The 17,617-nt window shown below is 34.1% G+C and overlaps 1 protein-coding gene across 3 annotated transcripts in view; it reads left to right on the top strand.

Annotated features, from left to right (window-relative positions):
- The window catches only part of LOC111414277 (uncharacterized), a 347,116-nt gene that overhangs the window by 167,452 nt on the left and 162,047 nt on the right, over positions 1 to 17,617 (top strand). For all 3 annotated transcript variants that reach the window (XM_071198115.1, XM_071198118.1, XM_071198111.1), the window contains one exon: positions 17,316 to 17,376. In XM_071198115.1, the coding sequence (XP_071054216.1) occupies positions 17,316 to 17,376 (61 nt within the window). Of the gene's footprint in view, positions 1 to 17,315; positions 17,377 to 17,617 lie in introns of those variants that run through there.

The following is a 17,617-nucleotide window of genomic DNA, read 5'->3' on the forward strand; positions in this document are numbered from 1 at the left end:
CGCCACATTTTGCTATAGGTGACCCTGAAATACAAATACTGAAGCTTTTTTTTACATCTATTTTTTTAAATAAGTTTTCATTTATATGTGTCCCTGTAACAATCCTTTTTACGAATGTTGGTTTATTATGAGTAAAGTAGAGCTGATTTTAGTTAAAAAAAATCCTACTATTTTAGATTTTTCGAGATTTTAAAAGTTATTGTCCCTGATATAACTAACATAAATCTCCAAAGAAAACAATCTTATTATTTTCAACCGCAAAATGAATCAGATACTCTATTGTAGCGTTTCTTAAACTTTTTGATGAGTGGAACCCTTTTTAATGACCACATTTATCGTGGAACCCCTGTTATCATTCAATAATTAGAGTTATTTTAAATAATATTTATTTGTTTCAAAAAGTAGTTTCAAAATCAATACAAAAGTTATTAAAATGACATTTATTGGGAAGAGTGGCGCTGCTTTTTATTACCGCAGATATACTTAATATTAAGCTTTATGGATGAAAGTTGAATTCTCATGTCAGGTTATTCATCTTTCAAACTGCACCAAAATTACACTAACGGCATTGATTTAAATTTTTCTTGCAACGATGAATGAGATGTCATTTCAATCAAAGTGTCATATTTTTTGACGACATGGTTGAAGGTCGTGTATCGATAATGAATGGATTTTTAATCCACAGTTCTTGTTGATATTTAATCTGCCTGTCATTCGGAAATATTCATTAAAAGCTTCACTCAAACCTTTCAGGTGTTGAAGAACTTCTTCAATAAATGTTGATGTCTGCCCTATTTCAATCTTTTCCTCTTGCAAAAAGTCTTTTATAGATGGGAAGATACCATATTCATTGCAGCGCACACAAATTATCCAAAATTCTATCTTTTTCTTGAAAGCAAGAATTTTTTCGGTATCAGTAAATACATTTGCCTGTTTGCTCTGAAGTGTTAAATTAAGATTATTGATCTTCGTAAAAATGTCGCTTAAACATGCAATTTTATCAAATAATCGATCTTTCAATTCGAAATTACGTTCTACAAAAGCACGTACTTCGTCCCTTAGTTTAAACAAAACGAATTAGTATCTTTCCTCGTGACAACCATCTGACTTCAGTATGTACAGAAGAGATTTTGAATAAACGATTATTTAGAGGCCGAGATTTTATGAAGTTAATGATTTTGACCACCTCATGGAGAACTGGGGGATAATTTCTTTACAGCAACTGCCTATGAAGCATACAGTGACTATTAATATTGCGAGTCTAGTTACATCGGTAGTTTCGTTAATTTGTAATGCAAATTTGCATGATTTCAGGCGAAAAGTAAGTTCATTTTTTTGCGATTTGATTTATATCGGTGTCATTGTTTTCATCACTATGTTTTTTAAAACAGCTAGACGTTGAAGCTGATGTTATGTAAAAAGTATCACGTATGATTCACGGAACAATTGAGTGTTTTCCACGGAACCCCAGGGTTCTGCGGAATATTATATATATTGGATTCAGTATCATCCCTGTTTTTTGAAAAACTTGAATTAAACATTGGGCGTAATGATATAACGGACTGCTATAATATAGGAAAATCCGAAAATAAGTCTATTATAGTCAAATTGAAAAATATTTCCACTAAAACCAAAATACTGAAAAACTGCTTTAAACTGAAAAATAACAAGGAAAAAATTAGCATCGATTCCGATCTTATACCAGAAGAGTTGGGGTAGTGAATGGAGATAAGAAGATGGCCGATGAGATAGTTATTATTTCAGTGGTTTGGGAGTAGAGTACGCTAACAGAATTGATCAGCCGATAGATTTTCAGGATAACATTACATGTGTACAAAGTTCAATATACCACTCTGAAACCAAAGAAAGCCCTTGGTTTCGATGAAATAAGGGCAGAAACTTTAATCAAAGTCACATATATCATAGCGTATATATCTCCACTATCTGCAATTATAAATAGGTGTTTTGCTGCTGGTGACTTTCTAAAGGCATTAACCCTTTGCGGTCCAATAAAATTTTCATAATCTTTCTAGGTCCAATTTATTATTGTAAGTGTGCTTAATAGTTACTCTTTTTTGATCATCAATAAAAATCGCTTCATTCTCCCTCTATATCATACTAAAACTTGGCGTAATTCAAAGATGCACCTCGGGGTGAAAACACCCCATTTCGGGACTGGGGTTGCAAAAAAATGTTTTTGAGGAATAGGTTTGGGTGGTTGGTTCTGTGTATCAAAGTGTCCGTCTAGTGAAATTTTGTTGCTAAAATCGTGTATGTATGTAGGCCTAGGCCCCAACGGGCCCCTTGTACATCCTCCCGCACTATCTCCGGCTACATCAACCAGCCTAAGGAATTTCCGAAGGGAATTCCTGATGCCATCTGTGCTCGGCCATTCCTCTCCGTAATCTCCCATTCTGAGGTCTTGCAGAGTGGGGCATTCACACAAGATGTGTCGAACTGTCTCCGCGCTTTCTTCACAGAGGCGACAGAGAGGACTAACAGCAAGCTTAAGGTTATAAAGATGCTTGTTTACCTTACAGTGACCCGTGACGAGTCTCGTATTACAGTTCGTAGAGCGTTTCTACCAAGCCTTACGAAAGACAATGCTGTGTCTGCTGAGGGATAATGTAGTACTTCCTTAGACAGATGGCAGCCCTTAACCCTATCCCACCAGTTCATAAACTTTTTGTGGGTAAAATCTTTAATTATCTCAATCTGAGTTGATAAGGACGGAGCGATTATTGGTTTAGGCGAACATGGCGCTCGCTTGGCAGCCCTTTTGGCAATCCTATCAGCGTGCTTGTTACCTGAACAAGTCGAGTGTCCTTTTGTCCATTGAAATATAACACAGTTATGCACTGCGGCCTTCTCCAATGTCAGATGACAACCCACAACAAGTCCTGAGGTAATTGTTATTCTACTCAGGGCTAAAATAGCTTGTCTATTGTCAGTGTAAATTGTAAAAGTCTTACCTACCAAGTTGGATCTGAAAATAACGTCGAAAACGTCTGAAATTAACTCCGCCTGGATGGCGGTGGTACTTTTACCTAGAGGTTCAGATACGTGGAGTCTAAGATCGTACGAGAAGACTCCGCTGCAGAACCATCAGTGTAGATTTTAAGGCTGCTTTTTACCTCTACTTCTGTGGAACTTGGGCGGGTGAGATGTTTTTTCGTAAAAATGTGTTGTAGGGGTGTGAAGTCCATTTACATTCTAGAATTGGTGAGTAGTCCACCTTTTCATTCCAAAGAATGGCATTTTTACTATTTCTCTCGCCCATTAGAATTCCTGCTGCTCGCAGTCGAATCATGGTCACCAGTGCTACCTCTTGAATGAACAAATGAAGTGGCGTTAGGTTCAACATGTTTTCCATGGCTGCAGTGGGGGTAGTTCGCAGCGCACCTGTAACATACAAACACGCAAGTCTCTGTACTTTATTAAGTGCAGGAGCGGATGTAGACTGTAAGGTCTTTGACCACCATACTACTGCACCATATGTAAACGTAGGTCGGATTACAGCCGTATAAATCTAGAGGGCATTTTTGGGTGACAGACCCCATGTCTTACCTATAGCCCTCCGGCATTGACCGAATGCAACGTACGTTTTTTTTACTCTATTATTTAGGTGGGCTCTCCATGTCATTTTAATGTCAAGTGTGATGCCCAGATATTTGACTTCTTTTGATAACACCAATGGAGTATTAGCAAGGGATGGCATTCTGGGCTTGCTAAACTTCCCCATCCGTGTGAAAAGAATCAACTCTGTCTTCTTAGGATTCACAGAGAGTCTTTGTTCGTCACACCAAGTCTCTATCAATTTGAGAGCTACTTGCATCCTACCAAAAAGCACGTTTATGTACTTGCCTTTGACGAGAATGGTTAAATCATCTGCATAACCAACTGTAGTAAAGTTGGCTTCAGCGAGGCGTTTCAAGAGGCTATCCAGGGTGAGGTTCCACAAAAGTGGGGATAGTACACCCCCTTGTGGGCAGCCTCAAGTAACTCCTCCTTGGAGACTGACATCGCCAGCCCTAAACTTAACTATCCTATCCGTTGTGCTCAAATCATATTGGTTGCGAAGTAATTCCATAAGCCCAAAGAATAGGACAAATTACACCGACCCTTAGTAGGCTGCACCAATGAGTTGATTGAAAAACCACATACAAGCGGTAACAATTTAAGTATACTGCATCTGTGGAAAGCTTCTATTCTATGTTTATTCAGGAATTATTATTATTATTTTTTTCTTTACCTTGTAATCTTTATATATATTTTTTTAATTTTCTTTGTATTGTATTTTTTATTGAATAAGCAATATTATTATTATTATTAGTATAGATGTTATGAAACGTAAGCAATCATCGTCGAAACGGATTTTTTTTGATTCAATATCTGGAAATGTTGGCGTTTCTATTTTGTACAATTTCATCTGGTGCGGTTTACTTTTTTCATCGGGTTTGTATCGATCGCGGTCGAGACCGAATGCCACTGAAATCCTTTAAAGATACTGATGATATTGGAACGGCAAATCCGATAATTACCTCTCGTGTGCGTGTTTTGTTTCTCGGTGACCTGAATTCGTAGTAAAACAGACCCTAGTTTGCGTTTTCAGCTTCTGAAATGAGATTTCAGATCGTACGATATATTTGACCGCAAGTCGCTTACAGCTCTTACTGAATTCACTTCAAACGAACGTATGATATAAATTTTAATTTACTTTGTTCTCGTTGGAAGTGAAGCCTGTGTGTACAAAAGAATTTAAAGGATTCAGTTAAGTTCATTTCTTTTTCTTGTAAATTCTCCAAGTAAAAGGTAAATTACTAGACAATGTAATTTACTACTTTGTAATTTACGTAGGTCTGCGGTGGTTTGTCGCATCGTTTGACGTCACGAGTTGATTTGCAATCCAAAGGAAAACTTGGCTTTTACGTGCCACGGCTCTCGATTTATTTATTATCGTCGGATCAACGGCATAAACCGCTTCTTTCTTTGGTTTTGCACGAAACTGGCTTACATCCAAAGTGCGCGTCTGCCAAACGTATAAATAAGCCGTGTTTTTGTGTAACATGGGACACTATTTAGTGAGCTGACATTGCAATCAAGTCGAGCCGCCGTTACATAACACGTTTTTGGCAAGAGTTTGGAATTCTCCTGCGTTTCTTCACTTTTTACTGCAATATCTAAGTAGATTGGAAAAATAAGCCAATTAAAAAATGCACTTAAAGTATTAAACTAATACAAAAAATTAAAAAGTAATTTGTGGTGTTGAGTTTATAAAAAAACTTACACGAGTAAGTAATTTTAAAAATAATTGAAATTTAAGTTCGAAGCACTCAACTTTTTTAATCAGTTAGTTGTAAGTGTTTTGTATATTTTGTGCCTCGCCGATAACAATGGTAATCACTGAAAAACTTGCATTTTTTGCAATTTAATTTTCTGTTAATTAGGTCAAGCAAGATTCCATTAATTTAAATAATGCAGAACGATTTTAATTAAAACGTCGTGTTAGGTATTAGTAAAAAAAATTTTAACCTTTAATGGTAACCTATTAAGGACTTAAAACCCTAAAATCTTTTAGTTTGATAAAAAATGTAAGAGTGCGGACAACAGTCGTAAATTATCCAATATAAAAAGTGGCAAGTCGTCGACAAATGGTGGCACCGTCGGTCTCCTATATCGAACTTTTTTTCTTTCTCTCTCGGGTTCTCGTATAGTGAGTAAGAACTCGATTTGGCACGGTGCCAGCCGATAGTAGCAGGAATCACGTGCGTTCGAGCGTCCTTTCTGACGTCACACGACGACGACGCCGTCGTCTCCTGACGCACGCCCTTTCTAAATTGCATGTGCTTTCTCCACGCGATCTCCAAACATTACTCATTTATAGTATACCTATTTATTTATGATATCATTCTTAATTCATCAAAATCTCATTTTAATCCACAAACCAATTGGGTTTTGATAAATTATTTTTTTCCCTCCAAGATAAAAAAGGTTGAAAGAGAGATTGAAAGCTCGTTGACGTCACGAAATTGGGGGATTGATTCGGTGTCGATAACCCAGTTGAAACGTTAAAGAAGAACGACAATATCTATTAATCCCTTTCGATCCCCGATTTTATCTGTAGTATCCCGGGAGCGATTTATTGGAATGTCGGGCCTTTGATGTTAGCAACTTAATTAACCGGAAAGATACTTTCCGTCCAAGGCCTATTTCTTATGCTGTGTGCAACAGTTAATTTATTATTGTTTTCGTGCATATATCAATCAAGAACAATCAGTGACTGTCTTTAGGATCTTTTTAATTAACCACAATTTCCAACGTTAGAATCAATTAAGAGGGTCTTATGTAACGATTTAAATTAACGACGTGATCAAATGATTTTTTTAATCGTTTAATCGTGAGCAAAGGAAAATCTATTACGTCAAAAGATAAGAAAAAAACTGACGATTTAAAATTCGAATTTACATTTACGATCGGTGTAATAGAAATTATACAGGGTTTCCCAAAACTCCCGGGACGGAGCTATAAGTTTTGAACGAGTGATGAAAAAAATTTGAAAATTTGGGGATCACTAAAGAATCATATAAAACTATATTTTTAGATAGTTTAGAACTTCCATGCAATGTAGAATTTTATTAGGGGATGACCACCCCTACATTTTTAAATAGCAACCCCTATCGAGGTTTACCTTATTTTAAAGGTAATGGAAAAAGAAACACAACCCCATAAACCAAAGCCCGATATCTTAATTCTTTCAAGAATTATGAGGGGTTGACTACCAAATGGGAAAATGGGAATTGAACGAAGGTGACGTCGTACGGGAAAACTGTGATGTTGACAGAATTTTCTTTTGAACGTTGTTTTCTCTGATGAGGCTATTTTCTACTTGAAGAGTAAGGTTAATAGGCACAATTGTCGTTATTGGAGTGACGAAAATGCACGTTTAATAAGAGAAGGTCATACTCAGAGACCGCAGAAAATTAATGTATAGGTTACTCTTTAGTGATTCCCAAATTTTCAAATTTTGTTCTTCACTCGTTCAAAACTTGTATCTCCGTCCCGGGAGTTTTGGGAAACCCTGTATTTTACACCTTTTTAAACTAAATATAACCTAAATATTTGAAGAAAAATTATCTTTTTGATTTCAACTTAAAATTAGTTGAATTCTAATTGTTTCTTGTTGATAGGTTTCTGATGTCTATATATCTTTTTATTGTTTATTATTAAAAATATAAGCATTTTTGAGTTATATTTTCATATTCTACTCCGAGAAGTAGACGAAATATTAATTGAATAAGTATTTTCCTGGAGTACTCTTTTCTAGTATATTTCCTGCTTATCAACAACCTTAGATTTAGATATAGTAGATTCGGTGATCATCACAAATTTTATTAAAAAATTAAACTATGTTCAACAATGAAGCAATTTTATTTATTTTTCAGTGCTACATATGTTTCAGAAATTTCTTTCCTTCTTCAGGCACGACTGAAAATATCATGACATCATCAAATAGATTTAACAAATTAACTAAAGAGTAAAAACAATTAGGGAATTAAGGAGTATACCAGCTTACCGTTAGATTATTACACGTTTAACGCATGCGCAAATTAGTTTAAAAATATACTAATATCTCTAATTTCAGTCTTCCAAAGTTGATACCACATAATGGGTCACTCAGTTTTCAAATAAATTTTATTTTAATAATTTTTGTAGATTCAGTAAGTTACATTCACTAAATAATCACATATACAGTTTTTCATCTTCTCTTATTTCTTTTTACAGATAAAATCTTAATTTAATTCATAAATAAAGATAAACCAGATTTTTTAACGATAAAACCAGTGAGTCAACTTTTACATTACCTACAAGACATGAAAATAACAAATTATTCTAAATAACATGCTCTTCAAGCCATAAATAACTTTTTCACGTTTTTTCACATTTTAAGAAAAATTTTTTCAAAATTGTTTAATAAAAACACCTAAACGAATACGCTTAAATTGTTAACGAACGTCACGATGAATTTTAATCGTACTCCTCTGAGACTGACGGTAAGCTGTTTCTTTTAATCCTTTTAATTCTTTAAATGTTAGTTTTTACTCCTTAATTGTTTTTACTCTTTAGTTAAATTGTTAAATCTATTTGATGATATCATGATATGTTCAGTCGTGCCTGAAGAAGGAAAGAAATTTATGAAACATATGTAGCACTGAAAAACAAATAAAATTACTTCATCGTCGAACATAGTTTAATTATTTAATAACCTTAGATTTGACTTTTAATGGAAAATTTATTTTCTCAAGAATAAAAAACTGCAGCATTTTCAATATTCTAGATTCCATATGGAAAAATATTCACCAAGATCAACATTGAATTATCTCACATAAGTTTTCATTAAACATGTTTACTTAAAGATATCAGACCAGCATTCACTACACACATCAAATCTAATAATGTTAACATACTAAAAAGAAAACATATCAATTATGAAATCCATAAACATTACTCAATAGGTACAATATCAACAAGTATAGTATTTATCAAGAACTATCACACAGACTTCATTACTTGGAACTGAATGCTATCAATAAGGCACAATAACTATAATTGGACAATTAAGGAGAATATAAAACGTAAAAACAAAAAACTGCACATCCTACGTGCAAAAATGATAGAGAACCAACAAATGAAGAGAGGATCCTTTCACAACTTCCATCCTAAAATCACTAATTTGGCTTCAGTAAAGTTTGAAAAAGAAGAGATGATTTTACCCAAACAAAGGAGGAAAATATGCTATATATAAACCAACTGAAACCAATATAGCTGAAACTGCCATGGATCTTGAAGCTATCAAAGGATTAGATATGTTGATGATGTATTCGCCATTATTGATAATAGAGATGATGTACACAACCTACATACATTAATACTATCCATAACAATATAAAATTTACTTTGGAAACGGAGAATGAAAATAAAATAAACTTTTTAGATTTTATTTTGCAAAAACACAAACAAAATTACGTTTAATATATTCCGTAAGCCTACCCAAACGGATAACATTATTCCTTTTAACTCTTTTCAAAAACAATTGGTGTCCCTACACTCATATTTACATAGAGCATACAATTCACAACTTGATCCTAATAAACTCAATAAGGAAATTAATGTTATTACACAATTAGCCATTAATAATGAGTTTAAAGAAAACACAATATAAAAGTTAATCAACAGAAAACAAACCAAACAAATTTAAGTAATATAACATCACTAATTGATCATATAAAATACTGATTCAGAGAACAGTAATGGAAAATATAGCGCCATATCTTATCCAGGAAATATGGCAAACAGTTTGAAGCGAATTTTCAGGGAATATAATATAACATTAACATTTAAAACAAGAAACACAATCAGAAACATTTTGAACAATTCAAAAAACAAAACAAGTATACTAGACAATAGCGTGAAGAAGGATTCACGAACCATATAACTATATAGACCTAACTCAGTTTTTAATGAACATCTAAACGATAGTAACCATCAGTACGACATTAACAACAATTCTAAATTGTCACATGGAATGAATAAAAGTTATAAAATGGAGATACTAGAAATGTACGAAATACAGAAATTTATAAAGAATAACCCTAACAAAGTTATTCTAAATGAACAAACGACTCCAATCTTTCCACACCTATATGAAACCTTAAAAAATCCATTTGAACCCTACCGATAGCTTCTACCGATGCTTACTTTACCTTTCTTCCAATCTCAACATCTAGTGATACAATAAACTATCTGTTCTTACTATTAATTTTGATTTCTTGTATACATTGTGTTTATAATCTTACAGATTTCTTTATAGGCTTTGATTCTTTAACTTGTACTGGTAATTTTGTAACACGTGTTTGTCGATTTTGTTGGGTGTTTTTAGTTTTATTTCGTATTTTATTGTGATTTTATTGTTATAGTTTATCATACACATAATTTTATATCATGACAAATACAAAATTTATCAAATATTTTTCTTATTGACGTAAGTAAAACTACTACTTCCACTTAAAACTCTTTAGTTTGAGTCGAAACTATTTAGTTAAACATATTCTAGACTATTCGAAATTTACTGTAGGGGCACAGGGGTGAATATTAGAATTTACGGCGTTTTTAATTGTAAGCTTGGGATCCTCTGGTATACTTCCTATCTATCAACACCATAATTTTTCTGTGATTTTTAATTGTAATCTTAGGCTTTATTTTCTCAAAAATCAGAAATTGCGGCATTCTGGGACTATTATAGATAATTCGATTTGCCCTCTAGTACACTCTGCCTGTTCACACCCCAAATTTATCCTAGTTTGAGGGCAAATATAGACGTGAAATCTACAAATAGAATTATACAATATTTAATGATGCTTATATTTAATGATATTTAATAATATACAGGGGTTCCCAAAATTCCCGGGGTAGAGCTTTAAGTATTGAACGAGTGAAGAAAAAAATTTGAAAATTTGGGGATCACTAAAGAGTCATAAAAATTACATTCTTAGATAGTTTAGAACTTCCATGCAATGTGGAGTTTTTTTAGGAGATGACCACCCTTACATTTTTAAATAGCAACCCCTGTCGAGTTTTACCTTATTTTAAAGGTAATGAAAAAAGAAACACAACCCCACAAATCAAAAACCGATATCTTAATTTTTTCAAGAATTATGAGGTGTTGACTACCAAATGTTAAAATAAAATGTTTTCATGTTTTTTTGCACGTTTATTACGATTTTTAGATCAAATGTTCAAATTGTCGACCATCTTCGGTCTCGTAATGACCCAAACGCTCATAAATGGAATTTTGAACCATCAGGAGCATATCCCTAGTTATACTGGTGGTTTCTTTAAGTATGCGATTTTCCAAATCATTTATTGATTCTGGTGTTGTTACATACACTCTGAAATTGAGTGGCCACCACGATCTCCTGATCTAACACCACTCGATTTTTTCTTTTGGGGGTTTCTAAAAAGTAGAGTGTATCCAACAAAACCAGAATCAATAATTGATTTGAAAATTGCATACTTGAAGAAACCACCAATATCACTAGGAATATGCCCTCCTTCAAAACTTATAGTTCCGTCTCGGGAATTTGGGGAAGCGCTGTACAATTATTAATGTTAAAAAATCCTTAAATAATGTTGCTTGGAATTAGATTGATTTGCTTTGAGGTTTGATTGTGTTGGTTTGAAAATAGATTAGATAACTTCGGTATTGGGTTAAGGTTAGTTTGACGTTGGCTTGAGTTGGTTTGAATTGGTTTGGAGTTGAATTTTCTTACTTGGAGATTAGATTGGGTTGACTTTTTTTGAGGTTGGGTTGGTTTGGAGTTGACTCGTCGTGCGTGGAGGCTAAGTTGAGTTGATTTGGAATTAGGTTGCTTAGATTGAGGTTGGATTTGTAGTAAGGGTCTGGAAGGACAGGTGGTGGGGATAGAAGTTGGCACGACATGCACCGACATGCACATTAGAAGTTGAGAAGCAGATGTGAGAAGACGACACGCAGAGAAGATTAGTTATTGTAATAATAAGTATAATAAACTCTTTGATGTGAAAATAATAGTAATAATAAACTAGTTAAGGACAAGTGGGGTTTTTGTTTTGTTGTCTATTTAAATAAAACCCTACAATATCTACATTGTTTGAAAGAAGTTTTTTTTCCGGGCTGCGTGGATGAGTGGATCGTGACTATGTTACGGACCAAACGCAGTCATTTGGTTGCAACCCCATTCTACTGTAATATATATTGCTTTTTTAAAAATTTTTTTGTTTGTTTTTTCTTTTCTTTTTTATATATTCATGTTTGATTTTTTTTAATGTTAAATATGTAAAATATGTGGGTTGTGCCAATAAATATTATTGTTATTACCTATTTAATTTAGAAAAAGTTAGTTTTTGATTTTTTTTCTTGTATTATGTTTATATTTCGGAATATGGCAAATAAGGTATAAATTACTTTTTACATTTTTTATTTAATGTAAAAGTTAAAGAAGTAAAAGATTTTCATCAAGTACTTTTTCTTAAATCATATGATATGGAATTGTACAAAATACTTATCATGCAATTGAATATCACAACGTCACATATGAACACGCATACTGCGTACTTTTCTGGTTACAAGCAACACATTTTGTCTGTTCGGAAAATTGTTATTTGCTCAAATCCGTCGAACCGAACTATAGCGCTTACACTTTGAATTTTTGGCCCAGTTCTCCGACGCGATTGGATTTTGTGCTGCATAAGTACGCAAGATCTATCTTGCGTTCTATATCATGAGCTGAAATATTTTGTTTTGGATGCATAATTAACGAATCTTGATTCTATTTACTTATTTAGCTATTAATAGTAGTATTGGAATAGAATATTTTTATTTACATTTTTTTGAAATATATCTTCTTAGTTCCCAATGGCATAACATCACGATAATTGGAAGCGTTTTTGTCAAACTGATTTTCAAAATGTCCTCTTTCATGGTGTTTCCAAGTTTCTTTGCAACAATCCAACATTCAATTGCAATATTAAATGACGTCATTTGGTTCTTTTGTTACGAATTCTTCTTGACGCTTTTAGTTTAATATTTTCTAGGTTTATCATAAATTTATATCTTGTAAAAAAATTGTCAAATACTGGTGCTTTTACTAAACGTATCACTCTACGACCTAAAAGTTTATTTTTTACCAGTGTATGTACATTTTGATACATCTATAGATATGGTTTTCCGTGCATCTATAGATAGTTTTTTATGAAAATCCCGTATTGGAAAAAGTGTTTCTGCAAAACCTTGAAATCTATTTCTTGACATTGAGTTATATAGAACGGGTACATCAATATCAGATGCTTGCTGGCAATACATATTCTATTGTTGTAATTTGTGGTAACCCGTCAGAAGTAAAATTCTCATAAATTTATACACATCAGAAAGTACTTGGTTGAAATTTATTAGGTTTTTTCACGGTGTATTCCTCACTAATCTTCTTTATAACGTGAATAAATCGTCTGAAGATCTCTTCACAAATTTGTATATCGTGTTTTTACATACAATTTCGTTGATGTTTTTCGTATGATTTAAGACTCAGTGATTTTTATAAACTTGCTTATCCAAAAATACAGCCTCTGTTCCATCTATATTATTGAGCCAATACTTTACTAATTTTGCATAAGGACTCCCAGAGGGCTCTTTTACGGATCTATCAACTCAAGATGCGTTATCGTATACAGAAACCATATCATAGTATGATTCTTCCATATTAAAAGTATACACATTAAATTAAACATGTGTTACTTTAAATAATAAAAATTATATTTTCAAAATATTGTCAGCGTTTCAATCTATGAGGTACAATTCGATCTTGATCCTTCAAATACTCAAACAGTTATTAGAGGATGAATGCAATAACGCCCTTCTGTTGATAATCAACGTACAAATACGTGCAACGTAAGGCATTCATGATGAAATTAAAGACTACTGCAACTATGTAGTCGATAATAGAGCGCAACTCTAATGAAAACTTTTTGCTTGAGAGAATCTGAATTTGATGCAGAATCGAATATAACTCAAACGTTGGAATCACACCTTATTGTATGAATAACGGCACAAACCTCACCCATACCAACTATAATAGTATAGGTTTCAATATAAGTCGTCGCAAGTGATTTGAATGTTGTAAAATTTCTTGTAGCCGCTTAGAATTTTTTTTACAAATACTTTATTGTTCGATTGGATGGAAATTTTTTTTATTAATTCCTGATTATCGTAAATATGTTTTAAGATACAGATTTTTATCAATATGTTGTATTCTTACTGGCTGATTACCATGCTCAGGTAATCTACAGGCTGACGATGATGTACCATGGTCTCCATTATAACGGAAAAGGAAAGAGAAAACCATTCGGTATTCTTTCTACTGTCATTCGAAAACACAAAGTTAACGACAGCGATTACTTTTTAAATAACAATTTAGTTTATATTAACACTAATTTTCTTTAGCGAGCGGCGTGGGGATTGTGGTCCGCGAGCTCCCCTGCCGGATGGGGCCAACAATACTTAAACATCACTTAAACATTCAATGCTTACGATCTAAGATTGGTGCACTTGAAGCGTATTTACATGAAAGTTTTATCTCATTTGATGTTTTGTGTCTCAGTGAACATTGGTTCCGTCCGGTTGAGTTGGAAGTTGGACTTAGCGTTGGTGGGTGGGCTCTTGGAGCGTACTTTGCTCGTTCGAAAACTATTCATGGGGTGTTGTTATCCTTGTTAAGCGGGGGTTGCGTTTTTTATGTTTGAAGTACGTTAGTGATATGTCAGTCGAGATTCACTGTGAATTATGTGGTATAGATCTTGTGCGGAATAATAATACGCGAATGGTATATATATGCCTGTACAGATCAACTGAAGGTAATCATCAAATTTTTTGCGTCGTACTGACCTGCTTGTTGGAAAAGCATCGACTGGTAATGATTGCCGGTGATTTTAACATTCATTTTGGAACGGCTAGCACCAATGCATTGAATGTGGTGAGTATTTTCGATTCATTTGGGTACGTGTGAGCAATTAAAGCGCCGACTAGGGGCAAAAATTGTATTGACAACGTGTTTCTAAATTTCTCGTGATTGGACTTCGAGGCGGGTATTTTCAATTATTGTAACCTCTGATCATTTCGTACAGTATCTGACTGTGCCTGTCGTTAAGAACAACGTTCGAACAGAGAAGAAAATTGTAAGATGTATAACACAACGCAGATTGTTCTCCTATTTTAGTATGATCAGTAGCTTTAGTTGGCATTATTTAACATCTAGAGACTTTGGTGCAGATAAAAAATTCAACATATTCTTCGATAATACATCAACTGCGTTTGATTTGGCATTTCCTTATCGACAACAAAAAGTGAAAAACGTTGACTGTGGCGTGAAGTGGTTCAATTATTTTCTATCTAAATTGAGGTCATCTTATGTTTTAATTTGTGAAATGTACAATAAGTATAAATCTGCGGACCTGTTACATATGCGAAACAGGCTTAGGTCCACATATCGATAATCGATACGGAAAGCAAAAGTCGTGGACTGTGATCAATTCAACTTATCGCAGTAACAGAACTAATGACGTATTTCTGAATGCAGATGAGTTGAACAATTTCTTTATTAACACCCCTCTTGACTTAGTTAAAAATTTACCAACTTCTAAGCATGACGCTATACTCATCTGTAACATTCCGGTTATGCCTAACCTTAGAATGACTCTGTATGCTATCACACAAGTTGAGGTTCGTGATACAATAAACTCATTAAGGAATGGCCCTGCAAGGGATTGCTTTGGATTCTCTGTCGGCTTTATAAAGAGAACTATCAACCTATATGTCTCTCCATTAACCAAACTTATAAATTGTTCTTTGAAGGAAGGCACATTTCCGGACTTGCTAAAGAGTGCATTGGTAGTTCCAGTTTTCAAAGATGGTAATAAAGAGCATATCAAAAACTACCGCCCCATAAGCTTCCTGCCAGTGTACTCGAAAGTGTATGAAAAGATTATTTACAATAGGATTGCAGAATACCTGGAGGGTCAAAATATGTGTTTTGGGGGCCAATTCGGATTTCGTAGGGGACGTTGTACTGAAAATGCGGTGGTTGAGTTTGTTAACTTCTGCCATAATGCTTTTGAGGGTGGCGATTATTGTGTGTCATTGTTTCTGGACCTGTCGCGCGCTTTCGACGGTGTCTCTCATCGTATTCTCTTGCAGAAATTAGAAACTAAATGTAATATGGATCATATAACTATAAATTTGCTACCCTCATATTTGTTATTGTTACAATTTGATCCCAAATTGTAAAAACAGGTGAACTAACATCTAGGTCTGTGAGTGTAACTAGGGGAGTACCACAGGGTTCGATACTTGGCCCGCTTTTATTTCTTAACGATTTTCCCTATTACGTAAGTACAGACATAACTGGCTTAAAGTACCTGCTTTATGCGGATGATGCCACACTGTTGGTTCGGGGATCTAACTACGATGACACATTGAAACTTTCAACAGAGGCGCTGTCGAGGGGGCGTGATTGGTGTGTAGCCAATGAGCTGTGTCTGAATGACGATAAAACTGTCCAACTTTCCTTGGGTTTGCGTAGGCTTGTGGTTCGCAATCCTAACGTGGTAAAATTTTTAGAAACATACATCACCGCCCCTTCATTGCGCTTTGCCAATCATTTTAATTGTATGGAGTCCAAAATAAGTAAAAATATTTATTTACTGCGTAGACTTGCTTCTGATGTTTCGCTAAGTGTGGCGAAAAACGCTTACTATGCATTTGTTCACTCATTACTTAACTATTCAATTTTTGCATGGGGTCCTGATCCCGGGAGTGAATAAATGTTTAAAATACAACGTAGGGCTGTGCGTGTTCTGACAGGTATAGCTTACAGGGATGATTTCTGTCCTGCTTTTGTCCGACTGTCTATTCTCACTGTGCCATATATATATTGCGTTGTATTATGTACGTTATGGAGAACCGTAATTTGGTCAGAGACATTCTAATATTCATTCTCACAATACACGAGGGAGAAAAAATCTTTGCCCAGACTTTTTCAGACTGTCAAGAACCCAGAGCGGTCCCTTGTATATGGGCCAAAAACTGTTTAATAGATTACCTCGACGGTTACATGAGTTACCTTCCGCTGGAATTAATGCAGGGTTAAAAGTATTCCTGTTAAAAAATGCGTTTTATTAAACACAAGAATTTTTAAATTGTAATGTTGACGATATGTAAATTTTGAGTATTTCTGTAGTTTTAATTACTATATATAATATGCAATATGTGTTTTAACAGGTGTAAGAGTGCATGCACTTTTTTTGCATAAATAAAGAAATATTATTATAGAAATATTATTACAATGAGATAGTGTAATGCACCACTTTTTAGAATTTTAATTTAAAATTATTGATTTTAATACAGCTACATTCTTTTACTTTTCAATTTTGACCGTAAACGAAATCGAAACGGACAGGTGTTATTTTTCTTGCGTAGCTGATTATGTTGCGATGTTATGTAACGCAGGTTATCCATTTGGTGTTCAGCATTCAGTCCTTGTAACCGCCGACATTGCAACTATGAAGTGTTGCTTGGCATAAATTCAGTTGGCATTTAAACTTGACGACATGGCCATTTTAATTTCTAACTATTAACTGCACGAGCACGTTTGAATTTTTCTACTAAATCATTGTACTAGAATAACCTCCACCTATATCTAGATTTTTTTATATAGTATTTTTTATTTCAGAAACAAGAAGCAGTGCAAGTAGATACAACATCCCAAAATGCTATTTACATCAAGATGGTTGGTAAGTAAGATTTTTTTGTAATATTAAAAATGTACGTCTATTTATCACGTTTTGAAATATATACACGGACAGGATAAGAGATAAGTGGTTGATAAATGTGGTTGTAACGAGGGTTACTAATTGGCACGTTATCAGCAGTACGGAATTAATATAAAACAAACAAAAAAGCGCGAGGCGCAAGCTGATAAGTCATCAGATCGGCTAATCCTTTAATCGATATCGCAACCCGAAACTCGGCGCA

This window comes from Onthophagus taurus, chromosome 1 (genome assembly GCF_036711975.1).
Source record: "Onthophagus taurus isolate NC chromosome 1, IU_Otau_3.0, whole genome shotgun sequence".
NCBI lineage: Eukaryota > Metazoa > Arthropoda > Insecta > Coleoptera > Scarabaeidae > Onthophagus > Onthophagus taurus.